Source organism: Ixodes scapularis, unplaced genomic scaffold (genome assembly GCF_016920785.2).
Source record: "Ixodes scapularis isolate PalLabHiFi unplaced genomic scaffold, ASM1692078v2 PGA_scaffold9__187_contigs__length_104089568, whole genome shotgun sequence".
Lineage (NCBI taxonomy): Eukaryota > Metazoa > Arthropoda > Arachnida > Ixodida > Ixodidae > Ixodes > Ixodes scapularis.
This window is the reverse complement of record NW_024609884.1, coordinates 16,053,606-16,069,645: the sequence shown is the minus strand read 5'-3', so window position 1 is coordinate 16,069,645 and position 16,040 is coordinate 16,053,606. Positions and strand designations below refer to the sequence as shown.

The following is a 16,040-nucleotide window of genomic DNA, read 5'->3' as shown; positions in this document are numbered from 1 at the left end:
TCCTGCACACATGTAAAACTATTTTTCATTGACGTAATACAGTCACGAACCATTTTTTTTTTCTTATGAAGCGAAAAATATTAAGAGTCATGTATGAACTTATACTCCCTAAAAATAGGTCACCTATTCTACTTTGGCTGCTTGTAAAACGTACGAAAAATATCGATACTGAACTGACGTTCGTGGTACATAGTGCATTTTACTTCGTTCACGGTACACGCCACACAATGGCTTTTAGAAATGACTTATGCATGATGCTTTCAGTATCTACCTTTCTTGCACATCGCTCCAACGTTACGACGTTTCCTGGTCTCTATATCCCCCGGGCACCTAAATGCGGCACCCATTCCTCGTCGCGCCGGTTAGTTTTTGTGCACCCTTGCATACACAAAAGCATTTGAGCTGGATGTATTCGTACCCTTTAAAAGCGCCAAACGCGGAACATGAGGGTCAGTATACGCATGCAACCCAGTTACTCGCGGGGCCAGCTATCCTGATTGATTGTCGTAGGGAAATGAATCGTATGAATCCGTGGCACACGACGGTCGATGTAGAGGTCAACAAACCTTTTTATTCATACAGCATGGCGTCACGTGTCCCTTTAGCGAGATCTATCGTTTCCTAAGTCAGCAAAATAGTGCAAGGCAATCGGTAAATAAACGTAAGCCCTTTCCTCACCTCCGATTCACGCAAGAGAGAGAGAGAGAGAAAAGATTATTTGTTCCAAAGCGCCGTGAGCTAGCTTTAGAACAAATAACCTTTCTTTCCTGTGGTTGAAAGGCTATTACGCATCCGTGATCACAACCGGAATTGTGCTGATAATACTGGAACAATCAGATTCATGAGAGTATCACGTCGGCATAACACTTATCCTCCTTACCACCTCGAAAGTGTTGTATTATATTCTGCATTTTCATAAAAATACCTTGGCGTAATACGTAACTAACAACCTAACGTGGAATATTTATATTAAATACGCAACTGATACTGCTAACCGCATGCTAGGCTTCCTCAAAAGAAATCTCTCCCTCGCACCGCTTTTCGCAGTAAGCTCGAATACGCAGCCACTCTCTGGGATCCTGCTAAAACTTTTGCATCATTATCTTTAGAAGCCGTTCAAAACCATTCCGTTCATTTCATACTGCACCATCGCACATCAAGCGTGACAGCAATGAAAACAACTTTAGGGCTGTCTGACCTCCCCCTCCGCAGAAAAGTATCTCGGCTTACTTTTTCATAAGGTCTACCACCATAACCCTTCATTACGTCAGCATCTCTTAAAACAGACATCTTATCTCCCATCAGGTGTCGATCGTCGAAATAAAGTAGGCATCGCCCTATGTCATCCACCAAGTTTTAATCAGTCTTTTATACCCACATCATCTCTGGATTGGAATCGCCTTCCCGCACCTATACTGCCGACATAGTCGAGAGCGCCGAATTTAAAGATGCTATTTGTGAGTTTGTTTTGTGCTCAGATGAACATGTTTCGTGTTACGTTTATCTGCCTCTAAATAATATTGTGTATGCATTTAGATGCTCTGTTTGTTTTATATTCCCCTGCCTATTTTTCTCTGTGTATGTTATTTAGCCGTTTTTTAGTCTATTCCCCTCTGTAACGTTTTCGGGCTTTGAGGGAGGAAATAAATGAATAAATAAAAACAGCGGGGACGGCTAAGGGTTCTATCATTTCGCTTTCTGCTCCTTTAAAGAGGACTGAAAGGCCGCTTTGGTTAACCCTGAGCGCCGTCACTATAAAGTAAGAATTTATACGACTACATTCGTAGTGCGATTAACGATATGCTAAGTCATGTTAAAAGCTGACACCTGAGCGGTAGGATGAATAAACGTTATCAGGGTAGTACCGAAAGCTCTATAGTTAATGTTCTCGTCTTCGACAGGAGTACACTCTAAGAAATGTCTGCGCGTCTACTTACCCGCAAAACGCTCAAAGAGCCATTCATTGCGATCTAGGAAATCAGCTCAGCGAATGATGAGGCGGAACATCCGTTCAGACCTAAAAATGGTTTGCATTGCGTAATGCCACAGCGCAGACTTTATTTTTAGGTCTAAACGGTTGTTCCGCTTCATCATTCGCTGAGCTGATTTCCTAGATCGCAATGATTGACTCATTGAGTGTTTTGCAGGTAAGTATACGCGCAGGCATTTCTTAGAGTGTACCCAATAAGAAACGTTCATTAGAAGTTATGCCAACAGCGCAAGAGAAGAATCTACACTATAAAAAAACGCCCGTGCGTCTACTTTCCCGCACAACACTCGGAGAGCCAATCACCGCAACTTACGGAGACAGCTCAGCGAATGACGATGACCAAACATATTCTTAGACCAAAAAACGCGGTCTGAATTGTGACATTAAGCAAACAAGCGTGACGTTTTGCATTGCTTAAAGGAGCTGTGCAACGATATTCAATTGGAATGTTTTTCTCTCTACACGAGCTTACTGGCACACCTGGGACTCAAGGATACTCACACGCAACGCCATTGGCCAAGAAACTCCTTTGTTGCGGTGTAATTTCAAGGACAAAGGCGATCATTTTCATTCAATCTCTCCTTTGCAAAATTTGATGACGTAACTCGGGGATCGCAGTACACCCAAGTGACGATATTTGAATGCGGTTCATAGATTGGACCCGAGCATTGCGTGGGCACTCGACTTGGGCTCGTGACAATTGCTAGCTCGAGAAGCATTCGGGTTGTGACCCGTGTCCAATCGCTGCAACGACGACAACAGCCGAGCCATAACAATGTCTGGAACTCAGCGCGTGTCCTGCGCTTTGCCAACCCCAGCGCGTGGCTATGATCAACACTGGCGGCATATAATCGGCTCCATATCGCGTGGCTGCTTGTTCTGGCTGCGAGTTGAGGGGGTGAAGGCTGCTTGTTTTTCTTAAATTTTTTTCTGGGACTTCTATTGCGTGGGGGGAAAAACGAACGCGTGTTTCATAGGTCATTAACGTTAGGGATCCGTTTTAAGCGGTATTTGTGCACAGTACAAAAATTGTTGCATTGCTCCTTTAATGTCACAACTCAGACAGCGTTTTTCGTCTAAGAATATGTTTGAGCATCGTCATTCGCTGAGCTGCCTCCGTAAGTTGCGGTGATTGGCTCTCCGAGTGTTGTGCGGGAAAGTAGACGCGCTGGCTTTTTTTAGAGTTTATACTGCAGTTTTCTTTGAAAAAAAAAATTAGTATCCACGTTGCTCGAGACACAGAATTTCTTATAATAATAATAATAATAATAAAAATAATGACCACTCGGAGTTTAAAATGAAGGACTGCCAGTTAGCACGGCGCGAATACTCTTTTTCATTGCTGTCTGTTGCTGGCGTGTGCGACGTTAGTAAGGCAACTATGCTCACTTACTGAGGTAAAAGCAAGCCCCGATCCCGTATTCGACCAAACTGTGTCGTAGTGTGAACGTGCTGAGGAGGAGAACTTGAGCTGGTTTCTGAGACGACGCATATACGTGTGCTCCGTATCTCTGCAGCGAGAAGGCTCTGCTCCCGTTCGTTCCTTGGGAAGCCGCATGGAGTGTCCGATTTAGCCACCTCTATCTCGACCGACTTCAGTGTGCAAAAGGACCTTGGTCAACGCCCCTGTTGACGACGCAATAGCACCGTGGTCCGTGTGTCCTCGAATTCGTTCGATGTGTGTAGGATAAGAACGCGGTACTAGCGTATCGGGCGTGTAAGTTACGCTTCACTGAAAACGTTCGATATACTCTGTGTTCCCGGAGAAGGCATACGTGGAATGTTTATGCGAAACGTTTCGCCCTGGTTTTACCAGCAGCTTCAAATATCTTAGAATTTGTCAGAGTACAAGCACACGGGCATGGCCGCACTGTTACCCCCCCCCCCCCCCCCACACACACACACAAAAAAAAAAAAAAACAAAAAAAAAACGAAGAAACAACTTGGGGGGGGGGGGGGGGGGTTAAAGTTCTCAAACTAAACTTTATATCTCGATTGTAATAAAATGGTTAATTTACTAGGCGAGCGAGCGCCACAAAATTAGGTCGAGAATAATAGCGCTCCGTGCTGTATCCTGTTCTCGTTTTCTTTTCCCCACTCCTCTGCGAAGTATGTCCAAATAACGAGAGAAAACAACCGGTGGCGCTCGTCATTCACGGATCCTTCCCTTGATCAAGTGAAGCGAGCAACGAAACAACAGTACCGTATTTACTCGAGTAATAGCCGCACTATTTATGAACAAGGCCCTTGCGTCTACTTTCCTGCAGAACACATATACAGCCAATCATAGCGTTGCGCAAAAATAACACAGCGAATAACTAGATCGCGAACACGATTCTGTAAACATCACATGCTATTCAGAGGCAAACACACCAGGAGATGTTTTTCCTTGAGCTCGCAGACAACCAGACGTTTGTAGAGTGCAACGTGTCACTGTGTGTGTACCGTTGTAGTAGTTGTTTGAAAGAAAGTGAATCGGGCAGGAAGAGACATGCGCCACATTCTAACTCTGCGACTATAACGGCCACTTCTTCGAGGCTATACGCGCCACTAAGAGCAAAAGGTATCCTTAGCATCCGCTCACCGGTATTCGTTGATTTAATATAGCCGCAAAAAGGACTCTGATGTGACGCTACTAAAATGGCGAAGAAAAAAAAAAACAGCAAGGAGTCGCCAAGATAGGCTGAAATGTTCGCATTCGGCGGCAATATGGTTGTGCAACGAATTGGCTTCTGAATGGGAAAAAAACAACAACATCCTCAAACGACAGACGAGGAAACGGAATTATCGTTCTGAGCATATCAGGTTCATCCACCCCGTGTAACCGAGTCGGGAAGGTGTAACTTACCGGTGCGAATCGCACTCGCATTCTGGTCATTGAGTCTCTCTAAAGGGCCACCCTCCTGCACGTTACAATGGTTCATTGGCGAGCGCCAGGCAACCTAGCTTTACGATCTGCCGGTCCGCCAGACACCTCGATTTCCGACGCACGGCCGTGTTTGCGGCCATTTCCGCGAGGAAGCGTTCGGCCCGAGGCCATGCAGACACTCGAGAGTTTGCCCAAGGCTCGAAAGTGCGCCGTCTGGGCTCACTACTCTTCCTCGCTTCATCTGGGTCACGGACTCGACGAGAGCTCGCTCCATCCCCGCCGATAATCGGCCTCGCGTAGGCGCCCTTCGGCTTCGCTCGCTCCGAGAACCACCTTCATCCTGTTCCCGATAAACGGTGTGTCTGAGCGGCGACACTCAGTCAGAGACGTTTGTTTTGCTTCCCACTCGCGGCCGCCTCGCGCGCTTTCTCCGACTGCTCTCGCTTTCAGCGCGCCGCGGAGCCATTGGAGGCTTATACAACGAAATGACTGCATCGATCGTGGGCGTGCTGCGGGCGTTGAAAGGTTCACAAATAACAGATGGAGATGCGGTAGCGCGGGGAGGCCACCGCAGCAGCTCTCTGCGCGCGGATGAATCGCTTCCTTAGTCCGTAGACACAATCGACGCTCATTTGTCGAGGTTCGCAGAGTCTTGACGATTGCCGCCGTCTGTTACGATAACAAATCTGCGCGATCTACACTCAAATGGGGAGCTTTGGTAACATTTTTTTTTTCCTTTTTCTATTTGTATTGCGTGCACAATGTGCGCCGCTGTACTTGACCATACGCGCCACGTACGCTTTCGGCGAGAAAAAAGAAAAAAATTAGAGCCACCATAACCGACCTTCCCTTTTTTTTTCTCACTGAGATGCGAGCCACTGAAGCGGGTGAAAATCAACCCACAGGAACGCTGCGTTGGCGACGTGAACCCTACAGTGTCTAGAAAGGGGGTCATCTGTCGTGCGACCTTGGCGATGCATTGGAGCGAACGAAATAAAAAGTAAAGGGTCAGTTACGGCTGAGACCGTGCACAGCTGCCCAAAAGCGTCGGCCTTGAACGATGCTTTCATTGACGAGCGCGCGGGCACGACACGCTCACAAAGCGGGGCGCTCTCGCTCTCGTATCTTTCGCTTCGCGCGTATTTATAAGGATACCGAGTTAGGCTGCGTTGGCTTTTCTGGGACACCTTTCTCTGGCTCCACGATGTTACTCCGTATGTCCTGGTATGCCGCATATACGCGACGAATCTTTCAGGGAAAAAGAAGAGGCCAAAGAGTAGGCTCAGTGCCAACTTCGGAAGACGCCCACAAGAAAATAAAACTTATCTGAGACACAAGCGGCTACTTTGCGCGTTTATAAATCGAGCACCACTAAGACTGTTGGAATATATATATAACCTTTCTAAATGTACAGCCGTGAGGTCACGCGTTGAAAGAAAAAAGTTGTTTTCTCTCGTCACCTATTTTTCTTTATCGAAACGCTACGCACGCACGGCCACCCAGTCACGCAGTACCGCGCTCAAATGACGCGGTCGTGCCAGCCCAAGGAACCAACAAAAAAAAAAAAAGAAAAGAAAAAAGAAGAAACCCGTGAGGATTTATATATCGTGGATTAGCGGTCACCGCATGAACACGGAAACGTTCCCCAGGATTCCCCCTCCCTTCCCTTTCCTCCTCCTCCGATAACATCTCACCTCAGCTGCGCCGAGAAAAATCTCAAAAGTGCGGAAGTTTTCCTTCACGGTAACCAGTCACTCGCTCTAGGCTGACCTCGAGCGCTCGCCCGGTCAAGAGAAAACACAAAAATTGGGGCGTGCTAAGCTCGGGACAATAGGGCGTGTATTTAGCCGCTCTAATCAGGCGCCGTCAGCACTAGGGGTCGTGGCAGCGCGCTCCCGTGCTCGCACATTTCAATCCAGACGGATCTAAACGTGGGTGGTTTTTGTGGACGCCGACAAAGGAAACATGGCGCTGCCCCAGTGAACTAGCAGGAGAACGGCGTGTATGACAGACCTGTCCAGGTGTCTTTGTTTAAGCACACGCAAAGTTTCTTTCCTCGTCCTGATCTCGGCGTAGTTTTCTCTCCCTCTCTCTCGTCATTCCCAGAGTCTTTGTGTACTGAACATTATGTTCTCGGCAGTTACTCGCCCGCGTTCTCTCCGCGTTTCTTCTTGGTACTTTCTCGAATTGCGTGAGACCGAGAGCGCTGGGAGAAAAACGTCCGCGTCGTAAACAATTAGGTGGCGGTTCGCCCACTGGACCGTAAACTCTGTTTGTCTGACACGCCTGAAGTGTGCTTCGAGTTTGCATGCTCTCGCTCGAGGAGCCGGAGCAAGTAGAGCAAAAACAGGAGTTTCATTCCTTTTTTCTTATCACGCCCCTTTTCGTCAAGTTTCGTTTTCCGCGAAAGAAACTTTCGAAGGCCATTCCGTGGAAGGCCGATCTCCGAATAGCGACACAACCGTAAGGAAGAGGAAATTCGTCCACTAAAACGACACGTTGATGACATCATTACACGGCACCTGTTGTGTTTTCGCGCTCCGTCTCGTCGTTGTTTCAGGCGCTCTTCTCGTAGACTGCCTTTTCCCTGATTCTACATTTCATTCACGTGAAAGCAAAAAGGGTGACATACTGACTGCGAACAGCGTGACGTCACGAAAAACGCGCGAAGCGCACAAGTAGGGAGCTCGCGCATCGAACTGCGCAGCGATACTGACGTCGTCAAGCGAATAAAGCTTGAAACAGGAATGGGGATGATACTTTGGGGTTTCAGGCTATCAACTAGATATGTTTATCACTTCTATCCCAATACATGCATTTATGCCCATTTCCCGACAGATGAAACTGCGCACGCTTTGAGCACTGACTGATATCTTTGACATACGATTTCACTGCAACACGCGTGATCTCGAGTACATTAGTTTATTTTGATGTTCGATCTGGTGACCTGCTCGTACTCACATAGCAGCAAGTACAGAGTAGCCATCCTCACTACTGAAATAGAACAGCAGGAAAGCCAAGAACGGAACTTCCGCTCTTCACCACGGCGTGCGTGGCCATCAAATTTCGCGGTCGATAGAGGTTTGTTCCTTTCGTCCCAGCTCCAACAACATCATTCCTTTTTGTAATGAGTGGATCTAATTATTGCTAACACACAAATGGGTCAGTATACTTCATCTCAAGAGTACTTTGCAGAGTTATGGAAGACACGTGGGGGGGGGGGGGGGGACTTTTTTTGTCGGTAACGTTAGTGTTTGCGCACACAAAACACTCTTCAGGGCTACACTCTCGCGTTTGTGACATGGGTAACTTTGCACACAACTGTTGAGATGAAGTATGAATTAATGAATAAGATAAAAGCACACCTGTGGCTTATTGGGCAGACGGAATCACACCTTTCAAAGGAGCCGACTAACAGCTCCTGTGTTCGGATAACATTGTGAAGTGCGGCGTATAACTTATACCTGATGTGTCGATCTGCAGCCCATTCCAACAAATTGAAATTGCTGCTGTCATTTCGTCATTTAGGCAAGCACATCCTGACTTTTTCACTACGTGCTGGGATTTTCGTAAACATTGGAATCGTCTATAAGATCTGAAGCGGAAGGAAATGAAAAAAAGAAAAAGTATTGTCATTTTATGATTTTACTATTTACCAGTTGTAACGTCGTTCTTTCTAATGATTCTTAGTATACTCACAATCATTTCCATTCGCGGTCTTTCTTGATTTTGTTTATGCTAATGAGGAACCATGGGAAGTTATAGAAATGCACATGATGGGGGGGGGGGGGGGGGGGGGGGAGGTTCTGGTTGCAGAGTCTGCCCACGGATTTGAACTTCGAATGGTATAACGGCAAATGGCATGGACATCTACGTGTCCACTCCGTGCACAGTGTTTACAGACACCACCCAATTAAAAAGCCTTTACTGGCTGACATCGGAAATGACGCCGACTTCTCGTTATTTTTTTTTAAACTTATTTTGTTTAATGAATTTTAGGAACACCTGCCTAGTCGGTTATGGGAATTTACACATGAGTGTTAGTTTTCCCAACGCTGACTACATCGCAGTTTCGTGAATTAAATTTAATGAATCAAATTTTGATGGCCTGATGACCTCAATTCGCGTCTCGTCTTAGGCGGAGAGATATTGCCTTATTGAGCATACATGCTTGACATGCAGTCATCTTTGCACTGCACCCCACGCAACGGTGGAGGCAGGGCGCTATCGTTTGAGGTGCCACATCCGGTGGGTTTCTGGCCGCGGTCGGGACAGACACTGGTCCAGCCTCAAGTCCGGTGGCGCGGCCGGCGCAACCGGCGTCGGCGGCCCAGCGCTGCGCCGAAGGCGATGCGGCGGCGGCAAGGGCGGCGGCGACAGCGGCGGCGACAGCAGCTGAAGGGCGGGATCGGCCGGCGGCTGGCGCGTGGTGCGGCGCTCACCTGACCGCCCTTGAACCTGGTCGGAGTCGAGGAAGCGGCTCGCATGGCTGCTCCGAATCTCCGCCTCGAAACTCGCTGCCTCGTGGCGAGGAGAAAGGGCACTCCATTTCACCAACACCTACGGCTATGGGACACGAGAAGCACCTTTAAATATAGCACGGGGGAATAGCCGAGCACGAGAAAACGATTGTCATGAAAACTACAAGGGAGCAAAGAGGAAAAAACGCGACGGCCGGCTACTTGTGAAGAGCATGCCCCAATTCTCGTACGGCTCTCGATTGCCGCCCGTCTTGATACAAATTTAGCCTCGTGGACGGTGTATAAAGGAGAACCGGTCACTGCGCCCTGCTCACTCGCTCGCCTTATCTCCGAGAGCCCAGTGCGCTTTGGCCGTCCGCTGGAGCCATGGTGTCCATGGTGAGTGCGCCGGTCGCGGCACGGCCACGTGCTTGTCGCGCTGTGCCCGGCGCGTCGGATGTGCCGCCCACGTGTGCTCTTGTTCGTGGCCCTTAAGAGTTGCCGTGTTTGTCGTCAGTGTGCTCGCGGTTGTCGCCTTTGTCCACGCACCGTGCCCCAGGTCGCAAAGAAGGGACAACGCCGAGCGCCCTAAGCTCGGGGTTGTCCTTTCCGCGCGGGTTGGGCTTCCCGGCGGTGCGCGCAAGCTTCCCCGTGAAGCCGGTTTGTTGGCGGGAGCGACGTCTTCGAGACGTTTGCTATATATGGCTCGTTGTCGCGTTCCTCGCGAAGTCTTGACGGCCCCCTGCCCGGGTTACAATCAGCGTCAAGGTGATCTCTTTTGACACGACACTGAACCTGTTCTGGATGCTCTCAGAAACGGCGCGAGTGCCCGGCTTTGCGAGCGCTCGACACCGACTCGATTCTGACAGCTTGCGCTAGCTTCCCTCGTTCGGTGGCCGCGAAGCTCTGCTTCATCTGACTTGTTGTTCGGTGCATGCTTGACGGGCTATGGCACGACGGAGTCTACCAACCTGTCAGACGTGAACCGTACCCGCACCCATACTGGGCTGTACTTCTCTTTTCTGGCACGCTTCCACTTTGGCAGGCATTGGACGAGTATCGCGGGCCTCGTGTGTTCTGGACTTCTATTTTTATACCTCTCTACGCCTAAGAAACGGTGTGCTCCGTATGTCGAAGTAACAACAGGGAATCAAACATGCTGAGTCAGTGTACTATTGCCTCGGCTTTTACAGCTAGCGTTCCGCCGCAGCGGCGGTCAAATGATTGATTGATATCGTTCCTTAATTAATGTATTCTTTAGTCGATTCAGGAACTTTATGGTCTGCGTGTGTGCGTACGAGAGTGAGCAGTAACATGCTTGTGTGCTTGCATTAGGATAGTAAAGATTTGTTTCAAAGCGCTGAAAAAAAAAAAAGTTTGTTTCAAAGCAACGGGGTTCGAAGCAGACAGTTTGATCAACGAAAAAATGGACTTCAGAGTGTAGGCGAGCTGGTGTAAGTTGAGAGGTTGCCTGTTCTTTTTTCTGTTTTCCTTCGCGTTTTCCGTTTTCCTACCTCAGCCTTAGGTTTACCATCATGTTTAGTCAGTTCCGGATGTATACACTTTGAAAATCACGCGGGCATTCCATCGTTTTGCAATACAAATCCTGTTCGTGCCAGCTGGCAGCCTGGCACCACGAGGTGGTCAGCAGAATGTCCTACTTTTCGGTTGCAGTTGAGTTTGGTCATTGCGGCCGGAAGTGTCACAGCCGTCCTGTGCAGCGGAGGAGGAGGAGGGGGAGGAGGAGGAGGTCACGGCATCTTCCACAAGTTTCCTCCAGCCGCCTTCACCATCGGATTCGGCCACGACACCGGCATCAAAATCGCTCATGGTGGCCTCAAGGTCGGCGTCGGCATCGGAGGTCACGGCGGCGGCGGCGGTTACGGCGGCGGCCATGGCTTGTTCGGAGGTGGCTTCGGTGGATTCGGCGGTGGGGGACACGGCGGCGGGGGACACGGCATAAGCATCGGTCTGCTGGGACACGGAGGCGGTCACGGCTTCGGAGGCGGCTACGGGGGCGGCTTCGGCGGGGGAGGATACGGCCACGGCTGGTAGTTACGTGAAACCATGTCCCACACACATCGATTACTCCTGGTGAGACCCTTCGCGTTGTGCCTTCACTTCGTCCGGTGCAAGCTTATGTAATTGTGGAAACATAACGTCGATTCCCGGTGCGCGCGTTTGCCCTCCGAGAATTTTTTTTTTTTTTTTTCCCGCGAGGGCATCCGTTTTTATGTGGGCAGAAAGCAAGGGAGAGGAGAAAACAAGAGCGCGCGGAGACACCAGGATGCCGAGCTCTGACTGGAATGATCAGTGGGTAGAGGCAAAGCCTTTGTCTCCACGACACTGTTTGGAGTGGAGTGGAGACAAAGGCAGCTAGCTTTGCCTCTACCCCCTAACCATTCCAGCCAGAGCTCGTCGTGCTGGCGTCCCCGCGAGCTCACGTCTCCTTCTCTCCCTCGGTTTCTGGCCGCATACTCGGCGTCAACTATTTTGCGCTACGTTGCGTGACAGTACTGCACTGCTGCGAGAGCATGTGCACCTGATTTCCTCTTGCATTTGTACGAGCTTACGCAAGTTGCTGTGACAGCGTTTAAGCACTGCGGAAGCTACTCCAGCCTTGATAGCGAAATAGTTGACGTTGAGTAGGTCGTCGCAGTGGTCTTTAAAAAAAAATATGTGCACGACACGCGCCATAGATTTTGCAGCGCGCTTCCAAAGGACGAGCTGAGATCTGGGAGCGGCAGCCTGTACGATAGTGAGTATTTGGTTAAGATTGCTGTGCGCCAGTTTTGTCGTGCTCTGGCGAGCTGAACCAACCGGCGATGCATTAACTGTGCACCTCGTCGGCTGTTGGAGTTGAGCTGACGGACCTGTAGGTTTATAGATGTAGCCGACCTCTATGCTCCCAGCTCGTCTAAATCTCGTGCCTTGCGCTTTCTGCAATCCCCTTCAAGGGTACTACTATGATTGAGCCTGAGTTTCAATTGCACAACTCGGAACTCATGTATCAGCTAAGCGTACTTTTCAGCTAGGACTGTGCCTGCTAAGAACTACGGCATCGAAACTATAAACGAGGCATAAACGTTAGCATGTCTGATTTACCTTGTTGATTTTTAAATATCCCTTTTCTTTCCGCAGCTTCTGGAAGTTCGGAGGCGAAGCTCACCTGTACATTATTGCCATCGTCACGGAGCTGCAAGCGTACGGTTCCATCATTCCCTGCCGTTCAGGACTGGCAGTCACGACGGCGGTTCGACAGTCACGGAGACGCTACCACCAGCATCAGATTGTCTCTGCGCCGACAGGGTCCGCCGTCGAGAACAACTCCTCCTCGTTGCATTACCCACAAAACGTAACCCACACATGACAATACTCACCGTGGAACGCCCACATGTTTGCTCAACCGCCTGCTGTTCTGGAAACCTGCGGCATCTGCGTGCATCTGCACTGGATCGGTACAGTTCCGAAGTAGTAATGCTGCGACTATCTTAACTGACTGCGTGGAGAGTTGAGGAGGTATTGTCGCTGTCGTAGTTTTGACGCTGAATGTAACAACAAGGTTGGTTCGAATCTTCTTCTTTTTTTTTTTTCATAAAACGGAATGAGAGTCTCGTTTTGGTAAATGTGAAAATTATTAAGTTTTCCCTGTACCACTACAGTATTACGCACTTTTTACGGGTCACTTTCGCGTCACTTGCTTCTTAGACATCCGCAGGAGGTTACTGAACGTTCTTTTTGTCGAGCCCGACACAGTTTATATGGCCGCTTCGCGAACAATAATTGGAGATACTCGAATCCAAGAACACGTTCATAAACGGCAATTGCCGACGAAGCTAACATTCATCCTTAATTCACTCGCTTGCACGTGCACATTGAGTACGCATTGAGTCGAAATCGCGGTGCGTGCGCGGGCACATAACAGGGCTCACGTGTTTTGCGTTTCCAATGCTCAATATGCTACTAGCACCAGAAAAACCTTCTACAACGTCTCCTCGCTTGGACGGCATCATGTTTTCTAACCAAACCTAATAACTTTTGACTGAACTTTAATCATCCTTGTATGCGCTGCAGAACACTTGATGCAAGACTTTGACAGTCCCAATCAAGTTCTTTTTTTTTTTCCATGTTGTTATTTTTGGTATGGAATTAAACTAAACCACACTGTACATTGTTTCCGCTGCCAAAGGCTCCGATTGACACCCCAACCTCTTCTGCCCTTTCCGGTGGCAACACAAAACAAACGACGCAAACACGGAACAGGAAAATAAACAGCCCAGCAATCGAATTTATCGACCTCATCACATAAAAACATGTTGAACACTGAGAATCCTTGAAAGATATCGAAAATTGCCCGGGCACGTAGGGCGGTCAATAGGCTCTTCTATGAAACGAAGCAGGCAGAATTGAATAAGTGGCAAGGCTGTAAGTCAAGTTCAACGCAGTTGCGGTAATCTCTAATGCCCGATAAATTAGTTTCGCCGAATAGTCGGTTTATCAGAGCTGATATTTCTCGGTAGCTTGTTTTTGCCGTGTCGTCGACATCGTTAATCACTCTTCTGGCCCGTGCCAGCAATTCGTTGTTGCTTTTTTGGGGTTTTCTTTTTTTTTTCTTTGACCACCGAGAGGATGTGCATTTAGCCGACCAGGCCAGGTCGTACAATAATTAGAAAGACAAAGCACACGAAGTTGAGACAAGAGGTCAGCTCGAGTCTCAAACCGAGCCGTTGAGGCCGGCGAAGTAAAAGGTACACTTTATATAATGGGTGCTTCTCGGAACGCTGGCCAAACCGGTTTGTTCCTGCAAAAACGGTACGTATCTCACAAAAAAAAAAAAAAAAAAGCGTTAATGTTGGATTGGTCTCTGCAAAAGGGTCTAGCTGGGAAAATTAATAACGTTCGGTATAATAAGTTTATTATGTTTGAGTAATTACCTTTTTAATTGTTAACTCTAAGGGTATTGTTTCAATTAAAGAACTACTGGGAGTCAGCGCAAATCATTATATCAAGTAAATTTGGAAAGGTACAAGGTGCATACAGCATTTTACACAAACACACACACACCCGCACACACACCCACCCACCCACCCACGCACACACACACACACACATTTTGGAAGTGTTTCTGGGTTTAAGTTTCCTATTGGTATCGTACACCATACTATCGGAGTGCATCTTTGCGCCAACGGTCCTCCTTCTCGCGCTGCAGAACCCAGATATCCTGGGTTCAATCCCCACCCCTGCCCGTTTCGACCTGGATGAGCATCGTACCGGCGTGCGGTCGCGTATCACTACTACGTGATGCACATTATAGATCCCAGGCTAGCGGTTGTATTGCACTGGCTAAATTTCTCATCTACAGCTGGGAGACAATTCGCTCGTTGAAGTCAGGCTAACCTCAAGGCCGTACAAACATACCCACAACCAATTTGGTTCCTTCCTCCTCGTGGCCAAAGCGCGCAACTGACATGCGCCTCTACGGATTGTTCGCATGGCGGTGGTGAACACAAAAATCAAAGCTTATTCTTGGAATGTCATTCAAAGTACACGTCCTTTCATTTCGACGGCTCGCCAAACTTTCTTACCATACAGGGGAGGCAAGGCGGTGGTATAGCGAGCTTTGGCCAGGAGCAGGACTGGGTTCTGATGGAAAGCCGAGATCTAAAAATACGTCCAAATTAAGCGTTTTTTTTTTTTTTTTTTTAGAGCCGTAAAATGCTGCGCGTGTCTTATAGTTTTGCAAATTGGGCTGATTTGGTCGATTAGGATGATGCCCAGAAAGTTTCTAGTTAAAACCATTCCCTTAAATTTACTAATTAAAAAGTTAGCTACACAAAAGTAAACTCAATTCAATCAAAATTCGTGAGCTGTATACATATTGTTAGCGTAAGGTCATAATGTCCCGCACCAGTAAACATGCAATATGCTGGAAGTTGTGGGAAAGTCAGCCCAGGGAGGCGAATCTTGAAATAGTATTCGTGGAACTGGAGCGTGCTGGTTAAGTTACGGTATTTGTGAAGAATAACATAGAGGACGAAAACAAGCGGATATTGAGGCTCAAACCAGTTCATTTTAATAACCTGTTCAAAATCAGATAAAAACAAGCCAAAACGGTGAGAAATTACAAGCATCCCTCCAAACTCCCCCCGCCCCCGCCCCCCCCCCCCCCCACGCCCCCCCCCCCCCCACCCAAAAAAAAAAGAGAAAAAAAAAGAAGACATTTTTTACACACAGAGACTCGCCTAGAGTGCGTCATAAACTGGTCAGCATCTTTCACAACTGATACACCATTTCGCACTGATTACGTGAGACATTCTGCATCACACTTTAGACCTCTACTATACCATCTGTCGATCATGCAACACATACCCAGTGATCATAAAAGCAGACACCTCGCTCACGAGCAAAACGTAATGAACGTCGGGCTGAAGCAGAATTTGACACATATGGCAGTGGCTTACGTAACAGTGTGGAGGACACGGCATCCCATATTCTGTGGCCTTTCTTTCCCTAACGCATAGCACATGGACGCTCATGCAGATGCAACGCTCTTAGCATTAAGTCTCGATCTCTGGCTTGACGTATACTTTGACAAACGACATCTATCCGATCAACTTTGGGATTCGGCGCCATCCTCCTGAACATAAAATATGCGCTACCACTACCCGAACTATACACTGAGGCACCACGTGCGAGAACCAGGTATACTTACCAAGCTGAA

At 48.4% G+C, this 16,040-nt stretch overlaps 1 protein-coding gene across 1 annotated transcript; it reads left to right on the top strand.

Annotated features, from left to right (window-relative positions):
• Window positions 1-9,706: 9,706 nt before the first annotated feature.
• LOC121833725 (acanthoscurrin-1-like) lies at window positions 9,707-11,374 on the top strand. Its single transcript, XM_042287242.1, has 2 exons — window positions 9,707-9,718; window positions 10,994-11,374. Exons 1-2 carry the CDS (start codon window positions 9,707-9,709, stop codon window positions 11,372-11,374), a joined length of 393 nt encoding a protein of 130 aa, XP_042143176.1.
• Window positions 11,375-16,040: the final 4,666 nt, after the last annotated feature.